At 43.1% G+C, this 25,568-nt stretch overlaps 1 protein-coding gene across 3 annotated transcripts in view; it reads left to right on the top strand.

Annotated features, from left to right (window-relative positions):
- The window catches only part of ARHGAP24 (Rho GTPase activating protein 24), a 939,121-nt gene that overhangs the window by 359,621 nt on the left and 553,932 nt on the right, over positions 1 to 25,568 (top strand). Inside the window, exon 1 of one of the 3 annotated variants that reach the window (XM_056568755.1) lies at positions 8,300 to 8,597. The exons of the other annotated variants lie outside the window; for them this stretch is intronic. Within the exon in view, the coding sequence (XP_056424730.1) occupies positions 8,495 to 8,597 (103 nt within the window). The 5' untranslated portion in view covers positions 8,300 to 8,494. Of the gene's footprint in view, positions 1 to 8,299; positions 8,598 to 25,568 lie in introns of those variants that run through there. 3 annotated transcript variants of the gene reach the window in all.

The following is a 25,568-nucleotide window of genomic DNA, read 5'->3' as shown; positions in this document are numbered from 1 at the left end:
TGGTATGCACTTATGAGGGGAGGCCAATGTGCTACAGTATGCTTAAAACAGTATTTGTCTACAACACCAGCAGGTGTGTACTTTTGCCTGGCCTTTCACAGTATCTAGGCCCTTAAGACTTTTACAGAAACAAAATAGTACACCACTGAGATGTACATATGTGGTATGCACTTATGAGGGGAGGACAATGCGCTCCAGTACACTTAATATAGTATTTGTCTACAACACCAGCAGGTGTGTACTTTTGGCTGGCCTTTCACAGTATCTAGGCCCTTGAGACTTTAACAGGAACAAAATAGTACACCATTTAGATGTACGTATGTGGTATGCACTTATGAGGGGAGGACAATGCCCTCCAGTACGCTTAAAAAAGTATTTGTATACAACACCAGCCAGTGTGTACTTTTTCCTGGCCTTTCAAAGTATCTAGGCCCTTGAGACTTTAAAAGGAATAAAATAGTACACCACTTAGATGTACGTATGTGGTATGCACTTATGAGGGGAGGACAATGTGCTACAGTACACTTAAGAAAGTATTTGTGTACAGCACCAGCCGGTGACTACTTTTGCCTGGCCTTTCACAGCATCTAGGCCCTTAAGACTATAACAGTAACAAAATAGTACACCACTTAGATGTATGTATGTGGTATGCACTTATGTGGGGAGGACAATGCGCTACAGTACACCTAAAAATGTATTTGTGTACAACACCAGCAGTACACACCAGTGCTACAGCACACAGTCGCTGTGTACTACACCCAAAATTGCACTTTCTCTGTCAATCTCACTCCCTTCCCAATAAGTGCTTCTAGGCAGGATTACTGCTTGAGCTGAATGGCTGCTGCTCTGTGCAACACACTGCTCTCTCTGTGCAATCTCTCTGCCCCATGCCCTCACATGTGGATCTGCCATTTTAAATGCCCTGGAGCCTGGACCGCACTAACTGGAGTTTAATGAAGCGATTTGCATGATTGAATCACGCCGATATTCACATTTGTTACGAATCAAACTGTTCCTGAAATTCGTAACAAATTTGGATTCGTCAGATTCGATTCGCTCATCCCTAATAAGCATGTTCTTTGGTCAGACTGAATTTCTTTAGTATTGTTCAAATCAAACCACTCAAAGAAACATGGTAGAACTTGAGAAGATGATCATATCAGCAACTGTTTAAGAGCAGCTCTTGTAAGAACAATAGAATCATGTTTTGATGGACACATTGAGCCCTACAGCAGAGAAGTAAGTGGTACAGGTTGTTGCCTTTAGATCACACTTCAAACATGAAGTACCTTGTATGTTGTCTGAGAGAAACTGTGCTACACTGTATAGTGTCTGCCATATTGTGCTATCTTTACTTGAGTTAACTGAACAGTATACAGTTCAATATGGAAGGGGATAAAAGCTTTGCATCAGTGCTTTTGACAGCTCTGTAATATATACCTTAACCAGTACTCCATAATAGCACCTTCTTAAACTCACCTGCTGTTTCATTACCTAAGCTTTCATTACCTAAGCTAGTCTCAACAGTTCAAATAAAATAAAAAAATAACATTCATCACAGGCTAGTTAATCTTTTTCAGCATGGGATCTACTTTTTGTGAAGACATAGTACATGGAGCATAATGCTGTAAACTTTTTGTATGCCTCTTTTTTCATATGGTCTGGTGACCCCATAATTGTTTTAGCAGCTGTAGTATCCCAGTACCGGAGTGGGTCCTGTCAGGCTTGCTTCAGGTGCCTGTGCTTATGGCCATTGCCCGTTGATTTATAATGTTTTGCACTGTATATTTAAGAAATGTACAAGATATCTGTTAGGAAGTATGATGCAGAGTACCCATCTAACCCTGATTGCCCAATGGGAGGTCCCCCAAGCCATATATAGTGTATGGGTGGAGGAGCTATTCAGTTAGTTGAGGAGTTTGGAGAGTGCAGAGCTTAGTGTGAGCTGCGGTTTGGCGAGAAGAAAGCAGGAGTGTGAGATGTTTCAAGGGAAGCCTAAAAATCTTTAAGCAAGCAACCACGCCATTCTGCAAGTGTTCCCTGCCCAGGAGGAGTCAGAAATTCCTACCTGTGGGCACATGAGCCGGTGAGTCGACGGTACATACAGTGCTAGTCCGAGATAGATACAGTAGAAAGCCTCTGGCAGCTGGATCCCAAGGGCTAGTTCATACATTGGCGGTGTAGCATTAATCAGACACAATCAGAACCCTAGTCAGCACAGAAGTCCCAGCAAGTCTATGGGGCTCCCAAGGGTTGCTCTGCATCTCCTCTACACTAATCTGCACTGTGAAGACCATAAGAACTACTCCTGTCTCATACCCTGACGGTAGCTTTACTTGTTGTAGTCTGCAACAAGTAAAACTAAGTGGGTGTAAAACACTGAGAGTCTTAGAAAGTCTACAGGGCTCCAAAGAGTTACTCTAAATCTCCTCTACTCTAATCTGTGCTGTGAGGACTGTAACAACTACTCCTGCCTCAGTAAAGACAGTTTTCCGTAACCTGGAATTAGTGTATTTATTATCCTGCACCTGGCCCAGGAGAAGCTGTCATATCCTTGGACTGTGTAGGTTAACGGTGCCTTGGCATCATGTAGTGATACATCCAACCACCCCAGGTCATGTACCACCATCTGTCTAACTCCCTGTGGCTGCCACAAATCTTGGGAGACACACACAGGATATATACACCCTGCACCTCAGTCAGTAGCACTAGTGCGCCACACAGTCACAATAAGTTTCTTATTGCCCCTTCTTCACAACCATTCATACTTTATATATTTCAGTACAGCTTTTCCCCCTCTGTCCTGCTTTATGCTAGAGTAGGTTTTGGTCATCGTGGATAATAACAGTCCTTATGTGATTTGTCAATAGGTGTCATGCTAGTAAAGACTGGTGAAAGGCACTCTGATAAGCAAACTGATATGATTGCAATTTTTGTACTCTTACAGAATAGCCTAATGGCCTAACATTCTGATCTACCGATCCCATTTACGAGATCTACTATTTGGTCATCCAAAGCTCCTTTACTCTCCAGTGCTGTACATTGGACTGAATGTATGGACACAGGCTGGCGATGTAATTCATGAGAACTTGCTCATCCGCTTGACTCCATAGAGAAGACTGTAAGGACATCTTATTCTGATCTTATTAATATTACCTCTCAGCACAGTCACTTGTGTAGTTTTAGGCTAGAGCTTTTATCCATAAAATCATGTTAATGTATTTTTCACATTTTTTCAGACTCTCCTAAACTGTTTCCTAGGCTGGGTTCACACTGTATTAATCAGTCCATTGGTGGTATGTATCAAGGAACTGTCAAAATGGTACACCAAGGTATTTTATGGTGTACTGACAGCAGTCTCATTTAGTTTAATGGTAAGAATATAGTCAGCTACTGATGTATATATTTACTTAGTGTGTGAGGTAAATAGCCCAAACATAGTCAATAGTTAAAAAGAGCTGCTTCCAGTATGCCATGGTATACATTAGGATACAATTTTTCTAAGGCTGGGTTCACACCATGTTTTCAGCCATACGGGACCGCATACGGCTGGGGGGAGCTAAAACCGGGCGCTTCCGTATCCCTGCTGTATGCTGCCCATGTGTAATTCATTTCAATGAGCCGACCAGAGTTAAATGCTGACTCCGGTCGGCTCATTATTGCCCCGTATGCGGTTTTCCCACCGGACCAAAAACCATAGTGGACCACAGTTTTAGGTCCGGTGGAAAACCGCATATGTAGCAAAAAATGAGCCGACCGGTCTCAGCGTTTGACTACGGTCGGCTCCTTGAAATGAATTACATACGGGCGGCATATGGCAGGGATACGGGAGCGCCCGGTTTTAGCTGCCCCAAGCCGTATGCGGTCCCGTATGGCTGAAAACATGGTGTGAACCCAGCCTAAGAATCGCACCATTGGACTGACTAGATATTTCTGAAATATGTATGGGACTTTTGTATGGGAAAGTTTAACAACAGCTAAAACATAAACTATTACAGCTCCTAAAAAGGTTATCACCTAGCTTTCTTAAAGGGAGATGCAGTTTAATCTACAGGCATTGTGTGATATAGCAAGGGGAGTTGAGCAGGCTCATGTATAGCTTTGTTTAAAAACTTTAAGTACCGTGTTTCCCCAAAAATAAACCCTACCCCGAAAGTAAGCCCTAGCAGTATTAGTATCAGGGTGGGCTGCAATATAAGCCCTACCCCGAAAATAAGACCTAGGTCAGGGGTAATCAACTGGCAGACCGCGGTCCATATCCGGAACGTGGCCGCCAGTAATGCCCACAGACCCGACCACCCGACCCGACCCATTGATTGACCATTCCCTATATGTCTGTAGACCGATAGCTGCAGTCATTGAGTAGAACTGCCCAATGGACTCTTAACATTTAGATTAATAAAGTATAATTTATGCAAAAAAATAATAATCCCACAAAATCATATATTAGCCTTCTCAGCTCCAACTTCTCTAACACTTGGCACTGATATACTGGACAGATTCCATTTAAGAATGTTAGAAGTCTATAATATAGACACATTTGAAGTTTATGGTCAGAAGATATAAACTCACACAGTCCTACTGAACCAAACTTAGATGACTACATAACCTTATGGTTGAGAGAAACTACTGGTGGTCTGAGGTCTTATGGTAGAATACTGAGCAGCACATCTGTTATAAAGCAATAGGATGACGACATCACTAAAATGTCTCTTTCCTGTGATCCTATGTATTTCTGGATGGCGACAGTAGCTTGCCACCTGTTGCCTCCTGCTTCTGTTGCCAAGCAACTGCCCAAACAAGTATGGGTATGGTCTGATATTCTTTGGCATAGAATAGACAAAAATAAGCTCTTTAATGGAGAATAACAAAAAGAGAGACTTTTTACTGGAGCTTTTCATACTGGAGCTTTGTATACCTGCATGAGGAATATCAAAGACCTTTATTTGTAACATCTTAGCCTTGGTCTTAGCCTAAATGTGCTGGTAACACAAGGTAAAATATTTTATTGAAACAAAAGCTAAATAAACTGCCAATAATAATAATAATAATAATTGTAATATTTTTTTAAAAATATAATGCCAATGTATTCCACAGCACTGTACAATAGAGACACATTTACACATTATATAGTAATAAACAAATGTTCATTTGGGAATTGTTCATGCAGACACTTTTCACATCTTTCTGTCTTTTCCTATTTTATAAAGCAGTGCTTCCCAAACCGTGTGCCTCCAGCTGTTGCAAATCTACAATGCTGGGAGTTGTAGCTTTGCAACAGCTGGAGGCACACTGGTTGGGAAATACTGTTATAGAGCATGGACCTTTAACCAGTTAAGGACCCAGGGCATACAGGTACGCCCTGACACCCTGTTACTTAAAGTCCCAGGGCGTACCTGTACGCCCGTGGTAATTTCGGTCCCTGCCGTGCGCTGGGCGGGAACCAGACCGGGGTGACTGCTGATATCGATCAGCAGGCACCCTGCGCAAATGCACAGGGGGGGTCATCAGAGCCCCCCCCCCCCCCCCCATTTCGGCGATCGCCCATTGCGGAGATTCCAGGTCATACGGGTCTCCGGTTACCCAGTGACCCGGAAAATAAGGGGGATCAGGTTTGTCCAAGACACCCACGATCCCCCTGAAGGGATAGGAGTGAGGTGACAGGGGTGCCACCCCTTCTATCCCTGCTATTGGTTGTTAAGATGCGACAACCAATAGCAGAATGGGGGCGGGGGGTTAACTTTCGGTTCCCCTGTTGTGCCCACCCACAGTAGGCTGGGCAGAACAGGGAAACCGGCAGGGATTGGTGCCGATCAGTGCCGACGATTGGCAGCGGCGGAGGCGGCGATCGGCGGCGGTGATCGGCGACAGCAGAGGGCGGCGATGCGGCTCACTGAATCCTACGGGAGCCAGTGAGTTGCCTAGCAACATCTGGAGGGCTACAGTTTGGAGACCACTATACAGTGGTCTCTAAGCTGTAGTCCTCCTGATGTTGCAAAACTGCAACTCCCAGCATGCCCAGACAGCTGTTTGCTGTTTGGGCATGCTGGAATTTTCAGTTTTGCAACAGCTGGAGGGCTACAGTTTGGACATCACTGTGCAGTGGTCTTTAAACTGTGGCCCTCCAGATCTTGCAAAACTACAACTCCTAGCATGCCCACACAGCAGTCTGTTGTCTGGACATGCTGGGATTTGTAGTTTTGCAACATCTGGAGGGCCACAGTTTGGAGATCACTGTGCAGTGGTCTCTAAACTGTAGCCCTCCAGATGTTGCAAAACCCAGCATGTCCAAACAGCAAACAACTGTCTCGGCATGCTGGAAGTTGTAGTTGCGTACCTCCAGATAACTACATATCCCAGCATGCCCTTTGGCAATCAGTACATTCTGGGAGTTGTAGCTTTGCAACAGCTGGAGGCACACTGGTTGGAAAATACTGGGTTAGGTAACAGAACCTAACTGAAGATTTTCCAACCAGTGTGCCTCCAGCTGTTGCAAAAGTACAACTCCCAGCATGCACGGTCTGTCAGTACATGCTGGGAGTTGTAGTTTTGAATTAGCTGGAGGTTTGCCCCCCCCCCCCATGTGAATGTACAGGGTGTATTCACACAGGCGGGTTTATAGTGAGTTTCCTGCTTGAATTTTTTGCCGCTTCGCAAACTTCTAGCGGTAAACTCACCGTAAACCCCCGCCAGTGCGAATGTACCCTAAAAACACTACACTACTGTACACTAACACATAATAAAGGGTAAAACACTACATATACACCCCATACACTGTCCCCCTCAATAAAAATGAAAAACGTATCGTACGGCAGTGTTTCCAAAGCGGAGCCTCCAGCTGTTGCAAAACAACAACTCCCAGCATTTCCGGACAGCCACTGACTGTCCAGTCATGCTGGGAGTTTAGCAACAGCTGGATGCACCCTGTTTGGGAATCAATGGCGTAGAATACCCCTATGTCCACCCCTATGCAATCCCTAAAGTAGTCCTCATATGCGCATGGCGCTCTCTCACTTCAGAGCCCTGTCGTATTTCACGGAAACAGTTTAGGGCCACATATTTCTGTACGCAGGAGAAATTGCACTACAAATTTTTGGGGGGCTTTTTCTGCTTTTACCCCTTCTGAAAAGGAAAAGTTGGGGGCTACACCAGCCTGTTAGTGTAAAAAAATAAACATGTGTTGCCCCATACTTTTTATTTCCACAAGCGGTAAAAGGAAAAAAAGACCGCCGAAATTTGTAACGCTATTTCTCCTGAGTACGGAAATACCCCATATGTGGGTGAAAAATGCTCTGCGGGCGCACAACAAGGCTCAGGAGTGAGAGTGCACTATGTACATTTGAGGCCTTATTTTACAGCGGTTCTGACATAAATGCAAAAAAATAAATACCCACATGTGACCCCATTTTGGAAACTACACCCCTCACGGAATGACGAAGCGCATTGGCGTGAAACGTGCGTTGGGGTAGGTGCAGGTAACTACATGGCTCGGTTGTGGTAATATACACCTGTTATTTTTTCTGACCGCTGTTGCATCTGTACTCAGTTTATTGAATTTTACTGCATAGTTTGCATCTCTCCATGTGAGTCCCTCGTTTATGCAACGTTTGTCAGTGTTCCTTTCATTCAAATACCCCTCACTTTGAGCCTGTATGTTTCTGCCTTCTCTTCCAGCTGTGTACACTGTGCTTTTTAATTGCTATGATGCATTTTTTATATGATTCTCAATAAATAAACTTTTGTAATGTTTCATACATCCTTGTTGCTGACGCTTTTGTTGTTGGTGTTGAATTTTCCCAGTGGGTGGCCTCGGCAACATATTCTTTGTTGTATTGCCTTATAGGTGACACAAGTGTGCAGCCTTGCCTGATGAAGTGCCCGCTACGGGCAGGAAACGCGTTGCTTTTATGTGCTTAAAATAAACATCTATATGTATTGAAGACTCCATGAACTTTTATCCACTGCTGTCCATGCGCCTGCAAAGATCCATGTTTGCTATTTTTCATTGATGCTAAAAAATTTTTAATAGAAGCAATTTACAAATCTGTTTAACTTTCTGACACCAGTTGATTTAAAAAAAAAAAAATCACACTTCATATCATACTTTAACACTGTTCATTCATTCCTAATAGGCAGTCTTAGGCTTGAGAGGAATCTTTACAGGTCAGTCCACTTTCTTGAATGCTGCTGGGTACCATTTATTTAAACACTGTGCTCCTCCTAGACACACAAGTGCTTTATATAAGTCCACTCTTCATCTAGGTTATCTGACTCATCTAGCACTTGGAATGACAATAGAGCATGTTACATGGTACATGTGCATGAGACAATTCATCATGAAAGGAGATTAAAGCTCCGTGCCTCCACTCTATCCGCCTGAAATGATCTGCACAGGACTCACAGCACCTCAGCAGCTGTTGGCAAAGTGCTGCATTCGGAGCGGTGTATTGTGAGAGCCGGCAAGAGGAAATAGATAGAGAAGGGAGAATTCTAAATGCACAGGTTCCCTTCAGACATTTGCATGCTGTTTGACAGTGTGACTTCTGGAGCGCTGCTTCTGATATCTCCATCATCGATCGAGAAGAGAACAGGAAAACGTAAGTTAGTATGGTCTTGTTTCTTTGAATCGGATGATAAAGTCTATCGTGGAGCAGGGTTGTAAATATGAACGATGCGCGGTAAAAGAATAAGTGGTAAAAATGTGTCGAGCTTAGTTTATTTATAGTGATGTTGAAAGATATCAGATATAGCGGTGAGCTCTAGTACGCGGCATACATTCACCAATATTTGTTTCTAATCACTTACCGGAGTCGTATGGAAGAATAATTGTTTTCCTATGCTGAGTCCCTAATGGATTTAGGATCCTTAAAGTGACAGATCTTATTCCTGCTTGGTACTAACTGAAGATGTAATTAAGATGCTGCAAATGTTTCTCTGCCATAGCTGGTGCAGGTATACATGTTCTCTATGTGGTAGGTGCTGAGAAGTGAAAGGATGAGACAGCTATAATGACACAGGGTAGTTATATTTCATCTTGATAGGGTAATCTTGGCATGACATCGAACCTGTTAAGAGTTACTTTAAGATGCCCCGGGGCTTAAGATAGAGAGCAGGTTTTATTAACTGCAGAATTACAATATCATATTTGAAAAAGGTAAATGTTCTGCTTTACTGTATTGATCTTACCATTCTGAGAAAGCTACACAGTAATTTGAATGCAAGTCATATTTCACTATATGTATTAAGACTGGAGCTTATTTTCTGTTAACGTTTTATTGTACGTCAACATATCGGGAAACCTCAGCAAGCAGTCATACTGATATGACCGTAATGCTTACTTGTTGGGGTGACATCTTCCAGCAGAGCTGAATTTGTAATTTAACTCTTTCTTTTACGTATTGTAAAACTCTATCATAGCACATCAGGTTATATGCAGTCCTGTCACCATTAGCTGTGTCACATGATAATCCTGGCTCTGCTACATCTGGAATTTATATTTTGAAATAAGGTTAATAAAAAAAAAAAAGCCCATCATATATGTTGTATGTAGGATTCGGGCTCCCCACTGATAATAGGAAGCTGTCACCAGGCTTTTTTTTTTAATTAGAAGTCTGGCTTGAAAAAACCTAAAAGATGATGCAAATGACTGACTCAAAAACACTATTTAGTGTTTAAATGTGCATATGGTAAACTTTAACAAAAAAAAGATTTTTTACATCACTTTAGACACTGTTCCCACAGTGCCATGCTGGTTCATTGTCTGATGGACGTCTTCTATTTAAGTGTACCTGTCCTTAACAAAAACTTTTTACACACTGCTCAAAACTAAGATAACACATCCTAGATCTGAATGAATGAACTAATCGTATGAAATACTTTCATCTTTACATAGTTGAATGTGTTGGCAACAAAATCACACAAACAATATCAATGGAAATCAAATTTATCGACCCATGGAGGTCTGGATATGGAGTCATACTCAAAATCAAAGTGGAAAAACCACACTACAGGCTGATCCAACTTTGATGTAATATCCGCCCTCTAGTGATCCTCCTTTGGTCCTCCTGGTCCTCCCCCTCTATGGTTGTACACACGGGACGTCAGTGACGTCCCGTGCGTACAACCATAGAGATGCGGGAGGACCAGGAGGACGGCAGGATCATTGCAGGACGCGCGCCGGCCGGGCCTGGTAAGTGACCGGCGGTGCGTTATCTTCTTCAGCGTTCCGGTCACCGCTCAACCGGTCCTGGCACCTACTGCTATGGCCTATAGATTGTGACCCTGGGCCGGAGGAGCGGTGACCGGATCACAGTGGGGGCAGCACACAGACATACAGCCTCCAGCCATACACTGTATATAGCTGGAGGCTGTATGTCTGTGGGGAGGGAGGGCGGGGGGGGGGGGTGCTGCCAACCTAATGTGGGGGGAACTATACTGCCAACTAATGTGGGGGAACATGCTGCCTACCTAATGTGGGGGGAACTATACTGCCAACCTAATGTGGGGGGAACTATACTGCCAACCTAATGTGGGGGAACATGCTGCCTACTAATGTGGGGGAACATGCTACCTACCTAATGTGGGGGGAACTATACTGCCTACCTAATGTGGTGGGAACTATACTGCCAACCTAATGTGGGGGGAACTATACTGCCAACCTAATGTGGGGGAACATGCTGCCTACTAATGTGGGGGGACATGCTGCCTACCTAATGTGGGGGGAGCTATACTGCCTACCTAATGTGGGGGGAAATATACTGCAAACCTAATGTGGGGGGAACTATACTGCCAACCTAATGTGGGGGGAACTATACTGCCAACCTAATGCGTGGGGAAATATACTGCCAACCTAATGTGGGGGGAATTATACTGCCAACCTTATGTGGGGGAACATGCTGCCAACTAATGTGGGGGAACATGCTGCCTACCTAATTTGGGGGGAATTATACTGCCTACCTAATGTGGGGGGAACTATACTGCCTACCTAATGTGGGGGAACATGCTGCCTACTAATGTGGGGGAACATGCTGCCTACCTAATGTGGGGGGAACTACAAGGTACTGTACATTGCGGTAGGAGGGGTAGTCTTATATGGCGAATATATCCCAAACTCTACATTTTAACTGTAAAAGTTGGGGGTCGTCTTATACACCCAGTCGTCTTATACGCCGGCATATACGGTATGTGGGGGGGGGGAGGGGTCCTACAGATACAACCGGCCCTTTGAGGGTGACCAAACTGCTGATGCGGCCCCTGATGAATTTGAGTTTGACGCCCCTGCTCTAGACACTACGCTGACAGACACAGCAAACCTTCTTACCACAGCTCCCATTGATTTGCCATCCTGGATGAAATTACATTATGTGAAAAGTTTTTGTTCACGACAGGTAGACTTTAAGGCTTGGTGCACAATGTGTGCCTTCAAGACATGGATACGTCAGTAAAATGTCAAAATGACATGTTAACATATCCGTGCTCAAACAGACCTCATTCATTTTAAAGCCTGAGCGTAGTCAGCTAGTGACTAGAGATCGACCGATATCTTTTTTTTAGGGCCGATACCGATAATCGGTCACCTTTCAGGCCAATAGCCGATAACTTGTACCGATATTCCGGTATAAGTTATCGGCAATCGGTGCTTTAAATCAATGACCTGCAGCGGCTTTTGCCGGGCCAGAATCCGCTGCTGCCACCCGCTTCTCTCCCCCTGCCTGTCCTGGGGTCCTGAGTCCAACCACCACATACCGCCGCCCCATCGCCTCCGCCCATCCCCAGTGTTATAATTACCTGTTCATGGGGTCCGCGATACTTCTGGCTCCGTCGGCGTCCTGCGCTGTCACTGTGCGCACTGATGGTGACGTTGCGTTGAGGACGCCACTTGTCATTACGTAGTGCAGGGCACAGCATCAGCGCAGGAGCCAGAAGTATCGCGCACCCCGGGAACAGGTAATCATAACACCGGGGATGGGGGAGGCGATGGGGCGGCAGTGGTATGTGGGCAGAGGATGGGGGGGAGGCAATGGGGCGGCGGCGACATGTTGGCAGAGGATGGGGGGAGGCGATGTGGCAGCGGCGGTATGTGGCCAGAGGATGGGGGGAGGCAATGGGACAGCGGCGGCGGTATGTGGCCAGAGGATGGGGGCAGGCAATGGGACAGCGGCGGCGGTATGTGGCCAGAGGATGGGGAGGCAATGGGGCAAGATAATTGCCAATACCGATAATGTCCAAAATCGTGATTATCAGCCGATAATATCGGCCAAACCGATAGTTGGTCGATCCCTACTAGGGACTACGTTTAAATCATTTAAGTATTGTCTCAGGGCCGAAAATTGCTGCAAGCCGCATTTCTCATTCCGAGCTAAAACTTGTATATGCTCAGGAAATTACCCGAACATAGTCACTAGCTGACTACACTTGGCCATGAAATGAATAGAGGATCATTCTTGTCCAAGCAGAAACATGTCGGTATGTCATTTTGACATTTTCCCGACATATCTGTGTCTGGAAGGCACAAATTGTGGTGTGAATGAGGCCCTACACTGACGTTCATCATGTTTCACTAAGGTATGCCCCATTTTGACAGGAAATAATAGTACTGTGAATTTCCTACAGATCTAAATAAAATCTGTCACAGAGGCTCCTGGTGGAACCACTGATCAGATATAAACTAAGCTTCATATTTGAGACTAAGTTTATAAGCTGAGAATATACCCCAGCTTTTCATGTTGGTGACCCCCTTTTTAGACATACATGATTTGGTGACACACCCCTCGCCATGCTGCCAGTTGCACATATCATGTTGCTGGTTCTATGATTCCACTATCTAGTATCAGCAATACAAATGTGGCTAATACCCCCCTGTGTCATTTTATTCCCCCAACTTTATTATCTCGTGTCAATTCATCCCCCACTTGATCACCCTCTGTGCCATTCCATCCCCCATCATCACCCTCCTGTGCCATGCTATCCCCTCTTCATCACCCCCTGTGCCATTTTATCCTGCTGCATCACCCTTGTGCCATTATTCCCCCCTTCATTACCCCCTGTGCCATTTTATCCTCCCCCTTGATCCCCCTTGTGCCACTTTATTCCCCCTTTATCCTCCCCTGTGCTACTTCATGCCTCCCTCTTGACCAACCCCAGTGCCACATCAATAACTCCCCTTAATCCCCCGCTGTGCCACAGCATTCTCGCTTGTCCTGTGTCTCTCGTTGCACTCTGGCAGGCCCAGGTGGAGGCTCGGCATCTCGGTAGGTCTAATGAGTGACGTCTTCTGGTAAGGCTCCTCAGTGCAATGTCAGGGGTGTCACTCATCAGTTCAGGCAGCTACCGCCTTTTCAAGATCAGCAGCAGGGCCATGCCCCTTTAATAATAGTGACAAGCGGCAGCTGCTGCTGTCGGACGGGACTAATGGGTCGTGGCACCCAGTTTGAAAAGGTCTGTTCTACATGTTTATTTTTAAGTACTATGAGTTTTCTAAACATTTGTAAAGATCCTTTAAGTCATGAAAGGATAAACATAGATTGCTGCAAGGCAAAGAAGATACCACCTTCCCCTGATATAATACAGTATATGATATGGTATATAGGTATATTAAAAAAATGAAATGCTAGGTATGAAAGCTGTGTGATAATGATAACATGATAACAGCAGAATTATCAGCCCAAGTTATACCAGCCTGTTAGTAATAGAATAAATGAAAGTGACTAATGTATCACTGAGAAGCGTACAAAGTCATAGTTAAATATAGCAAGGAAGAAATCTGCTTCATTTGTGCACGTACTGCAAAAAATGGTGCTGCAGTGTCTGTTCTCTATAAAATGACATTTAATGGCTCTAGAGTCATAAGGAGTGTTCACAAATGTATTCTCTAGGCACAAATATATCCTCTGTACAAGTAAAAAGGCCATTATGGCTGTGGAACAAAAACAAGCCCAAATATTCATTGCCGTGTATTTCAGACAACTTGGCAGGTGGATCTTAATGTGCTCTGTTATGAGCTTAAAGTGGCGCTATTGCTATTTATAATTCTGTCTGTAGAGCCAAGTTGAGATATTTGCTAATATGAGTTATTTGATATTGTATACTTACTCTTTACTATTAATGAACCAATCCCACATGTGAAGGCAGACATTGGGAGTAGAAGTATCGGGTGTATCAGTCAATTGTGTAAAGTACCAACCCTGGCACTTTAATCTTCTTGACATAAAATGAATACAGTGTTCTACTGAATAAGTATGTAAAGCGTTGGGTGATTCAGCATCACTTTTCTTCATTCTGATTCTATGCACTAAAAATAGTACATTATTATGCAAATTCTACATAACTAGGCCATAGGCACTTAAATCGCTAGTATTGTTCATCTTATTGTCTATTAAATGATCATTCTTAACTATTACTAAGACGTCTATAGGAAATAGCCCTCTGAGATCATAAAATCACTAGTAAACAAGTCCTTAAGTTGTCCTATATTGTAAAGCTGTTATAACCCATTCAACCATTACCTGATTACAGTATACAATGGTCCCTCAAGTTACAATATTAATTGGTTCCAGGATGACCATTGTATCTTGAGACCATTGTATGTTCAGACCATAACTCTATGGACACCTGGTAATTGGTTCCAAAATGTCATCCAAAAATAGGAAAAAGTGAGGATAAAAAAAAAAAAGTAGATAACTAATATAGATAAAGCAAATCCTTACATATAAAAGTAAGAAAGATCTGCTGGGAGCTGTAATCACTGTCTATATAGAGAACAGGAGATTCTTCAGGGTCCTGTACAGTACATGCAATGTCCTAAAAAAGTAAAATGGAGCCGCCCTTACCTGGTGTCCAAAGGAGCAGCTAATTGTGGTAGTACAGAACATGTAATACTTTCCTGTACTGTAGGGGGCGCTACCAGACAGCCAGTCAGTGTATGCACTTTAGTAATACAGGTGTTTAACCAGTAAATGCCCATTCTGATTGGTCAGTTCTTCCAGTCATTGACATGTTTTGCAGATCTGGACTGTCTGTAGTCTTGTATGTTGAGTCTGGTTACAAGTTACAATGGTCCAGAAAAGACCTTTGTATGTTGAAACGATTGTATGTTGAGGCCATTGTAAGTTGAGGGATCACTGTATCTCATAATCCAGGAAAGTCTGGGTGTTTAACTACTATGGAAGCCGTGAACCCCCCCCCCCCCCCCCCCCCCCCAAAAAAAAAAAAAAAAACAGGTCTGGTGAACCAGAAGATCCTGGGGCACTCTTTTAATCTGGAGAGATACTGCAGAATAGGGATAAAGTCACATTAGGGGGAAATGCTGCATATATGACCTGTGGAGAAAAAAAAACACAACAGAATACTATACCAGGTTATTTCAAAAATTTCACCCACATGCTGTAGGCTTTTTATGAGCAAGAATGGACTTGCGGTGTGGATCACCAGCATGTCAATGTAAGAAATGAAGTCCATGGGAAATCCACTGCATGTTAGACTGTAAGGCTATGTTCACACACAGTATGTGAAACCAATACAGACAAGACCAATAATGCAGACAAGACTTTTTCCTGTGATGTTTTTTTGGTTAAAAATACTGATCCAAATACTATTTGTAAACATAAAAAAACTGCAATAAAATAGGTATAAAAATGTGCTCCTTCAAAGCATTACTATCACTGTATAAATGTATACGTTGCAAGCAATCTTGTAGTGTGAGACTAGCCCCGCAACTCATATGATTAGACCGTTTCCCAGAACTCCCAAGCCAGAGGTCCCATGCAAGTCTATTGGACCCCTGACATGGGAGTTCTGGGAATCCGTCTATTCACAGGAGTCTCAGGGCAAGTTTCAAACTACGAGATTGCTTGTGATTATAAATGTATACTGCCTCTGGAGTAAAGTGATAGTAACGCTTGAAAAACATCTGTCAGTGCACTCATTGGATAAAAAAAAAAAAAAAACGGCATTAATTTTCTAATTAAAATTGCAGCATTTTTTTATTTTTATGTGTGCACTGACGGTCGCTTTTCCATGGACCTAGGCTTGTAGGTTTAAATACATGATGTCTTGTCTGTAAAAGAATGAAGTCTTTTTATTTAAATATGAGAGTTCATCCAATGTATTAAAAGCGACAAAGCAGATTTGTGGGAAGCAAGATTGTTTAGAAAACTTTTTCACTTAAAGGGGTACTCTGCAAAATAGTCGCTCTGCAGAATAAAAAAGAAAAACATATTCATAACAGTATATAGCAAACTGTAGCAATGGGAAGCTGTCTTTGGGTCAAAGTCTGTGCTGCTTTGTTTTGATCATAAAAGTGGAAGCCTCACCTTAAACCTGCTATTACTTCTACAGGTGAGGCGTAATTGCACATGATTTGTATTTAGATATATACTCTACTGTATTTACGCTCACTTGCTTTTATTGCTGACAGGTCAAAGATTCTTCTATTTTTGGCATTTATATTACCTTTCTATTAGAGAAGGTTTGGGTGTGGTGTTTTAAAGGGGTACTCCGGTGGAAAACATTTTCTTCATATTAACTGGTTCCAGAAAGTTAAGCAGATTTGTAAATTACTTTAGGCAATTGAGTAGTTCTATTCTGTCTGACCACAGTGCTTTCTGCTGACACCTCTGTCCATGTCAGGTACTGTCCAGAGTGGGACCAAACCTCCTTAGCAAACCTCTCCTACTTCAGACAGTTTTTTGAACGCACCGAGGTGGTAGCAGAAAGCACTGCGGTCAGACTGAAAAGGACTACTCAACTTCCTGTGGAGCATACAGCAGCTGATAAGTACTGGAAGGGTTAAGATTTTTATACAGAAGTCATTTACAAATATGTTTAACTTTCTGGCTGGTTTTCCACCGGAGTACCCCTTTAAGTAAGGCTGTGTTCACACAGGGTGTTTAATTAGTTTTACTGTCGCAAATTCCATCTACAATTTTACCAATATGTTTCTAAATCTGTTATATAGCCAACATCGCAAAGTGGGGGAGAGTGAAAGTATAGACTGTGTGACAGAATAGACCAGGGGTCTCAAACTGGTGTCCCTCCAGATGTTGCAAAACTTCAACTCCCAGCATGCCCGATAGCTGTTGGCTGCAGCCTGTCCAGGCATGTTGGGAGTTGAAGTTTTGCAACATCTTGGGGGGCCACCAGTTTGAGACCCCTGGAATAGATGGTATGTAGAGGTTAAAGCAGTGAAGCTTATAAGTCATAAATGTGGAAGGTCACTAGTATGTGGAAAATGCAACGTTCCTGAATGTGGATAGTGTTCCCAGATAGAGGAAATAGTATCTGCTATCAATGTGTCATCCGATGAAGAAATGGGATCCAACTTGGTGCCTCAACCAAGCAGTGCTGTTTGCTGTTTGGTTGAGACCAGCACTGCTTGGTTGAGACACCAGGGCTTTCTCCTACACAGCATGCTGCCCGAACAGAGGAATTGCTGTATCAATGTATGGATCCCCTTTCTTCATCTGATGACAGGAACTATTTCTTCATCTGGAAAGCACAAGTTAGCTAGCGAAAGTATATCCTACATACTATTTTCCGAAATTGCAGTAAAAAACTCACAATTTTACAGCGACATGTATATTCACAGTAAAATTACACTTTTTGCTGCAATTTGTGCACAGACTATTAGTATCACAACATCATTTTTCTATTATAATCTGTTACCAGTTTACCAATATGGATTTAGAGACAGTAAATTTGAATGTACCATAACTGCTATGGCCTATATATATATTTTTTATAATTTTTTTTTAAAGTTTACTTCAAAGTAACTTCCTAGTATATAATGAACAGTACATATAATGTACATTAACATTAGCATCTTGGGAAAGGAATTTAAATACAACTTGAAAACATGTTGAGGCCATGTAGGGGGTTTAAATGACTTTGGCATCCATTAACACCTACTGCTTTTCATGTTACATGAAGAACCGTACTTGTTCGATATTAATCCCCTGCCAGTCATCTTTGTGTCCTCGGGTTGTGATGAAAGTAGTTTCTCAGGGCTGGGCCCCATGTTTTAGTGGCCGATGCGAATTATGAATACCAAGAACATTGCCCGATACAAAAACAATAGTGCTAAATCCATTAATCACAAAGAAACAGTAGGCGACAGATTAGAAAACAACCGAGAACATAAAAGCATTAAAAGTCTGTAGATTATAATGTTGTTATCATGTATTTCCCCTGCTATATGACAAATATTAGAAATTCCACCCTTTCCTGCTTTGGATCCACAAAAATGTTTGATTGGAATGCCAAAATATATCAGATCTTTTGATGGTCAATAGTAAATTGAATGTGTCATCTTAGCACAACAATATTAATGTAGATGAAATCAGAGCTCAATAACTACTGCATTTATTACACACTATGCTTTGTTTTAGTAAATAGAACTGCATTTTAGAAGCTTAGGCAGCAAAAATCTAATCTATAAAGGTTAATGATTACAGAAAGGTGCCAAAATGTGACTGTAATGTATTTTCTCTGAGAGCGCCATTTGTCAGTGCATTATGCAGTTACAATATAAGATGCCCACTGCTTTCTTTTGCAGCTGTATAGGAGACACAAATGTTTCCTGAAAAATGAAACTTTTATAAATAATGCACTTAATGTTTAACATACACATATCTAATAACTTACAGTGAAATATGAAGAATATGATGACAGTAAAACATGTACAATACATTTCATAATGGTCATCATCCGTCATTGCACAAAGAAAGACCTTTTGTGTATACCAAATTCGAATAGTTATTAAAGGGGTATTCCGGAGTAAAATAACAAAAAAAAAACATCAAATCAACTGGTGCCAGAAAGTTAAACAGATTTGTAAATTACTTCTATAAAAAATTGTAATCCTTCCAGTACTTATCAGCTGCTATATATACTACAAAGGAAGTTGTGTTGTTCTTTCCAGTCTGACACCAGTGCTCTCTACTGCCACCTCTGTCCATATCAGGAACTGTCCAGGGCAGGAGCATTTCCCCATAGAGAACAGACTGCTCCAGACCGTAACTAACACAGACAGATGTGGCAGCAGTGAGCACTGTGGTCAGACTGAAAAACTACACAACTTCCTCCAGGACATACAGCAGCTGATAAGTAGAGGAAGGCTCGACATTTTTACAAATCTGTATAACTTTCTGGCATCAGTTGATTTAAATTTTATATATTTTTTTTTACTAAGTTATTCAGAAACTGAGGTTTCCAAAGAAAGATGTTCTACAGTCAAAAGCAAAAATAAAACTGCTAAGAGATATATAAATCTTCTATTAACATTCAGTATTACACTCAGCCATAACAGAGGGTATAGCATTTTGGGTGATTTAAAAGTAATGGAACATACACAAACAATGTAATAACGAAAGCAGTTTGGAATATGGTGGTCCATTTTTTTTACATGTGATATCTTGGGGGGTGTAGGGTATGGGGAGTGTAGCTGTGCGGTTATTAAAGGGTGCTTGTTAACCCTTGCTATTCATGACCCCAGGCTGTGGGCTCCTCAGTAATGCTTGTCCTATCGCCACCCTTCCCAAGAGCGATAGGGAGGTAGATAATAATAAAATGTCCACAACCGGAGAGTTTTCTGAAACAAGTATAACTTTTACTGAAGATTTTCTGCAAGCTTCATAAACGAAACAGTCTCTATGCATACAACTGCTTTCTTTGGAGATTGACAAAGGTTGGGACTTTAGCAATTTAGAGTCTTTAAGGTATTATGCGCTGTTCCACTGGATTAGTTGCGGTCCAGTAGTCACGCTACCTTTAGCGGGGGTAATTTAGAACTCATGGTTTTAGTTCGGCTGAGGCCGGTAGGTTTCCAGGCCTAGCATGTCTTTGCAAGTTGCGCAGTTCCGTCCTGCTAGTCCGGCATCCACGAGAGCAGCAACCCAAGAGAGCGATAATTGGCTACAGCTCCCTTATATGGGCAGGGGCTGGACTAGTGCTAATTGGTCCATACTGATGTCAATCACCATTGCCAAGATTTGTGGGTAACACGTGACCCAAGGACCTCCAAAGGTCCTCCAACATACCATAGAGAAGATTAACATGGTCACATGACCTAAGGTCCTGCGACGCTAAACAAGGTACTATACATTATATGAGATATACATTATTATTAAATATATACATGTATCAACATTAGAGAATTAGACTTGAGAAGAGGCGACTAGGGGCTGTCCCACCTGAGGGACCCTACCTGAACGTAGTTACTCTGACTTTGGGGACCTCTACACTAGGTACGGTATGCAATACGGTACCGGGACACCACAATATCATCTATTAACATTCAGTATTACAATCATTCAATATGGTGTCCATAACAGAGGGTATAGCATTTTGCGATGTGCAGGGTGATTTAAAAGTAATTGAACACACACACACATATATAATGTAATAACGAAAGCAGTTTGGAATATGGTGGTCCATTTTTTTTACATAAACTGTGGGAGAAGGGGAAAACCTGTTAGGACATGCCATAAACATGGCTGCCTTCTGGAATGTCCCCATCATGGATGCAATTTTAATTTTTAAAATGGGAAGGTAGGTATGTGGCATATGAATCTGGTAAAGAATTACACCTGAAAAACACTGGTATACTTTATGTTAATGTAACTTTATTCATTTGCATGCTCCTGTATAATACTTTGAGACTGGCAATGCATGTATGTATATAATAAAGTATGTACATATACAGAGGCCTGCATTGCACATGCCTAGTGAATGGAGCTTGGATAACATGATGAAGCTGTAGTGCTGCCATACACATCTGTACTGACTGTTGATATGCCTATCATGACGCTCATTGCTTACAGAGCAGGCTCACAAGCTAAGCCTTCTTGATTTGTGGCAGGATTCAGTGGTATATTAAAGCTACCTACAACTGATGACATCAGAAATTTTATCCAGTCCTACCAGTTTAACCTTCTCCATGCCACTTTCAATAGCTGTCATCACATACAGAGAATAAACTGACAGGTGTTGCTCCTGTCTTAGGTCCGATCGCCACCCCCCACGACACAGTTGAGGGGTGCCAATTGGTTACTATGGCAGCTTCTGAAGGCCTCTTTGTTTGCCATAGGAAGGTTTTCCTGTACAGTCTGCCTTATCTATATACATAAAACTCAATGGGGGGAATTTATCATTGTATATAGAGCTGTTTTGTGTCTATTTTTTTTGCGTCTTTTTTTGGGGGGAAATTTGATAGAATTTTTCATCCCCTTGTCTACGGTTAAGTTTACCATAGAGGATTTTCTACTGTAGAATCAAATTTATTAACTGGGTTTTATTTTTTTTTGCTAAAAACAAATGCGCAAACAGCATTTTCTTGCGCAAATATGCATCACCTCGGAGGACACGTACCAAAGTGTCTATTTTGACACAGTAAGGACTTCTACTCCCATCATGGGAGACACTGCCCATGATGGGAGTTGTAGTCCAGGGGCTGAGGTGCAGATCGCAGCAGGTCATTCTGCAGAGACCCACTGCGATCCGCATTTATTAACTGTAAAATCTGGCAGTACATGCAGCTTCACTGCGCTGCCGCCAGGCTCCTGTATACAGTTGTCATAATTCATAATCCCCGCCGCCGGGACAAGGGAGCTCTGATTAGTGAAAACCTATTAACCAATCAGTGCTCCCGTCTCCCGGCAGGGATTATGAATTATAAGAACTGTATAAAGGAGCCGCGGGCAGCGCAGTGTAGATGCTTGTATAGTTTATAAATGTGGATCGCAGCGGGTCTCTGGAGAATGATCTGCTGTGATCTGCCCCTCTGCCCTTGGACTACTACTCCCATTATGGGACAGAGTCTGTCCCATGATAGGAGTAGTTGTAGTACCGCGGCGCTGCTGAGGGATGGCACTTGCACATCCCCCAACTGCGGGACTTTTAGAACTACTACTCCCATCATGGACAGACTCTGCCCATGATAAGAGTTGTAGTCCAGGGGCTGAGGTGCAGATCGCATCGGGTCATTTTGCAGAGACCCGCTGCAATCCGCATTGATTAACTGTAAAAGCCACCGGCTTCTATATACAGCTGTCATAATTCATAATCCCCGCCGCCGGGAGAGGGGAGCTCTGATTGGTCAATAGCTATCCACCAATCAGAGCTCCCATCTCCCGGCAGGGATTATGAATTATTACAGTGTATATGGAAGCCGGCGGCAGCGCGATGTAGCCGCATGTACAACCAGCTTTTTAATTTAAATTATCTGGAGATCTGCTGCGATCCGCATTTATTAACAATATGTGCGGAGAAACTGTGTCCCTGTCCCCCTGACGGAGGGTAGCAGGGATGGAGTGAGAGGGAGTTGGCTGTAAGCAGAAAACTGTGTTCCTATGCGGAGGGTCACATTCCGCTACAGGGCACAGTTTTCTTCATTACACCGGCGGTACATGCGTCTACACTGCGCTGTCGGCTTCTATTTATACTGTAATAATTCATAATCCTGAAAACTGGAGCTCTGATTGGTGGATAGCTATTGACCAATCAGAGCTCTCCTCTCCCGGCAGCGGGGATTATGAATTATGACAGCTGTATATAGAAGCCGGTGGCAGTGCAATGTTGTCGCATGTACCGCCGGCTTTTACAGTTAATAAATGCGGATCGCAGCGGGTCTCTGCAGAATGACGCGGTGCGATCTGCACCTCAGCCCCTGGACTACAACTCCCATCATGGGCAGAGTCTGTCCATGATTGGAGTAGTAGTTCTAAAAGTCCCGCAGTTGGGGGATGTGCAAGTGCCATCCCTCAGCAGACTGCGGTACTAAAACTATTCCCATCATGGGACAGACTCTGTCCCATGACAGGAGTAGTAGTCCAAGGGCAGAGGGGAAGATCTCTGTTCACATTATGCATTTTGCATAATGGGAACAGAGCCTTTCTGGCAGTGTGTTCCCAAACAGGGAGACTCCAGCTGTTGCTTAACTACAGCCCCCATGATGGGAGTTGTAGTTTAGCAACAATTGGAGGCTCCCTGTTTAGGAACACGCTGCATTATGTGCTCTCTTCCCAGAGGAGAGCGCAAAAAATGTACTAACCCATATATCTTGGTTAGCGCTAGCTGTTGTGGAGCTAACGCTAACCCCCAGCTTAGTAATAGATTCTGTCTACAAGATGCCTTCCACTGCTAAGCCTGAAAATTCAATTAGAAAAAACACAACACATAAAAAAAATGTTGTTATTTAAAAAACACTCCCCCACAGCCCTCGTTAACCCTTTTATTGACATTTTTTTTTTAAACGCTGTTCTTCGTCGCAATCCACCAAATCTGACATAGTTCTCCGCATTCACGTATCTAAATTGTGAAGAAAAAAAACAACAAAAAGTTTAGTACATTTTTTTGTTTCCACACACCAGCAAAAACGCAAGAAAAAAAATGCAGGTAAAATGGACAAAAATCGCAGGAAAAAGTTCGGACAGTTTCTCTGGCGTTTTTGCTGATGGACAAAAAAACCTCAATGGAATCCTGACCTCAAAGCAATAGAACAAAATCCCTACGTTCACTTTTCCTGTGAGGTAGAGAAGGAGTGTACGGTAGAGCGAGGGGGGCGTTTCTATATTTACACAAGATTTATCAAAGGAGTGTACAGCCTTAGTAAATTCTGAGCAAGAGTGTAAATTAGACAAGAGTGTAAAGGGGTAGAACTGTGTCTACAATAGACACTTAATGATAAATTTCCCCCAATGTGTGTATGTATGTGTGTATGTTCCAGCATCACGTCCAAACGGCTGAAGATATTAACATGAAACTTGGCACACATGTTACTTATATGTCAACAACAAACATAGGATAGGTGATTTAACCCTTACTCACCCCCATTTTCCAGGGGCGGGGTTTATGTTTATATGTTACTGTTTATATGTTACAAATATATGTTACTGCATAACTTCAAAAAGGCTGGAGATATTTCGATAATACTTGGTCACATGTTACTTATATGTCCACTTAAAATATAGGATAATTAATTTAACCCTTAACTACCCCCATTTGTGAGGTCGGGGTTTTCGTCTAAAGTCCCATGCAAATCAATGGGAAATGTATGTTCCCATATAACTTCCGTACGGCTGGAGATATTTCAATACCTGGTACACATATTATGGGTCAGGATAGGAGATCGAGATAGGAGGACGGGATAGGTGGTCGGGATAGGAGGACGGGATAGGAGGACGGGATAGAAGGACTGGATAGGAGGACGGGATAGGAGGATGGGATAGGAGGACGGGATAGGAGGTCGGGATAGGAGGTCGGGATAGGAGGTCAGGATAGGAGGTCAGGATAGGAGGTCAGGATAGGAGGTCGAGAGAGGAGGACGGGATAGGAGGTCGAGATAGGAGGTCGGGATAGGAGGACGGGATAGGAGGTCGAGATAGGAGGTCGGGATAGGAGGACTGGATAGGAGGTTGGGATAGATGGACTGGATAGGAGGTCGGGATAGGAGGTCGGGATAGAAGGTCTTGATAGGAGGTCCAGATAGGAGGTTGGGATAGGAGGTCAAGATAGGAGGTCGGGATAGGAGGACGGGATAGGAGGTCGGTATAGGAGGTCGAGATAAGAGGGCGGGATAGGAGGGCGGGATAGGAGCTCGAGATAGGAGGACAAGATAGGAGGTCGGGATAGGAGGTCTGGATAGGAGGTCGGGATGGGAGGTCAGGATAGCAGGTCGAGATAGGAGGTCGAGATAGGAGGTCAGGATAGGAGGTCGAGATAGGAGGTCAGGATAGGAGTTCGAGATAGGAGGACAGGATAGGAGGTTGGGATAAGAGGTCAGGATAGGAGGTCAAGATAGGAGGACTGGATATGAGGACGGGATGGGAGGTCGGGATAGGAGGTTGGGATATGAGGACGGGATGTGAGGATGGGATATGAGGTCGAGATATGATGACGGGATAGGAGGTCGGGAAAGGAGGTCAGGATATGATTACGGGATATGGGGTTGGGATATGACAACAATATATGAGGACGGGATATGAAGTTAAAAGCTTCCTCCTTTGTGGATTTTTCTCCCGACAAGGATTAGGAAGGAAAAACCGGGCAACGCCGGGTACTAAGCTAGTTGCATATAAAAGTGTAAAAAAAAAATTTAAGGAAAAACAGCCCCCCAATAATAAAAATGTAAATCACCCACTTTTTTCATATTTGAAACAAAAGAGTCTTGTCCCTTTTTACTTGGTCAAACCCAAATGTATAAATTGAATAGGATCAAGGCTAATAGCAAATTGACTAGCCTTCTTAAGGGTCTATTCACACGTACAGTATTCTGTGCATATTTGATGTGATTTGTTGTGTACAGTCATTCCGTTTTCATTGAAATCTGCAGCAAACAATTCTGCGCATCAAATATATGCATCAAATCTGCGCAGAATACTGTATGTGGGAATAGACCATAAAGGATACATTTTTTATTTATTTTAGCTTTCACAAGCTCCCCCCCCCCAAAAAAAAAAATGTACCAATCTGTCGCTTCTCCCCCATTGCCTCCAATACCAGCCCTGACCTCCACAGTGATCTTCTTTCTGCTTGCCAGTGGTCGATCCGTCACATTGCGGCTCAGCTAATTGCTG

This window comes from Hyla sarda, chromosome 1, assembly GCF_029499605.1.
Source record: "Hyla sarda isolate aHylSar1 chromosome 1, aHylSar1.hap1, whole genome shotgun sequence".
Lineage (NCBI taxonomy): Eukaryota > Metazoa > Chordata > Amphibia > Anura > Hylidae > Hyla > Hyla sarda.
The sequence above is the reverse complement of the archived record's forward strand: the minus strand, read 5'-3'. Positions and strand labels throughout refer to the sequence as shown.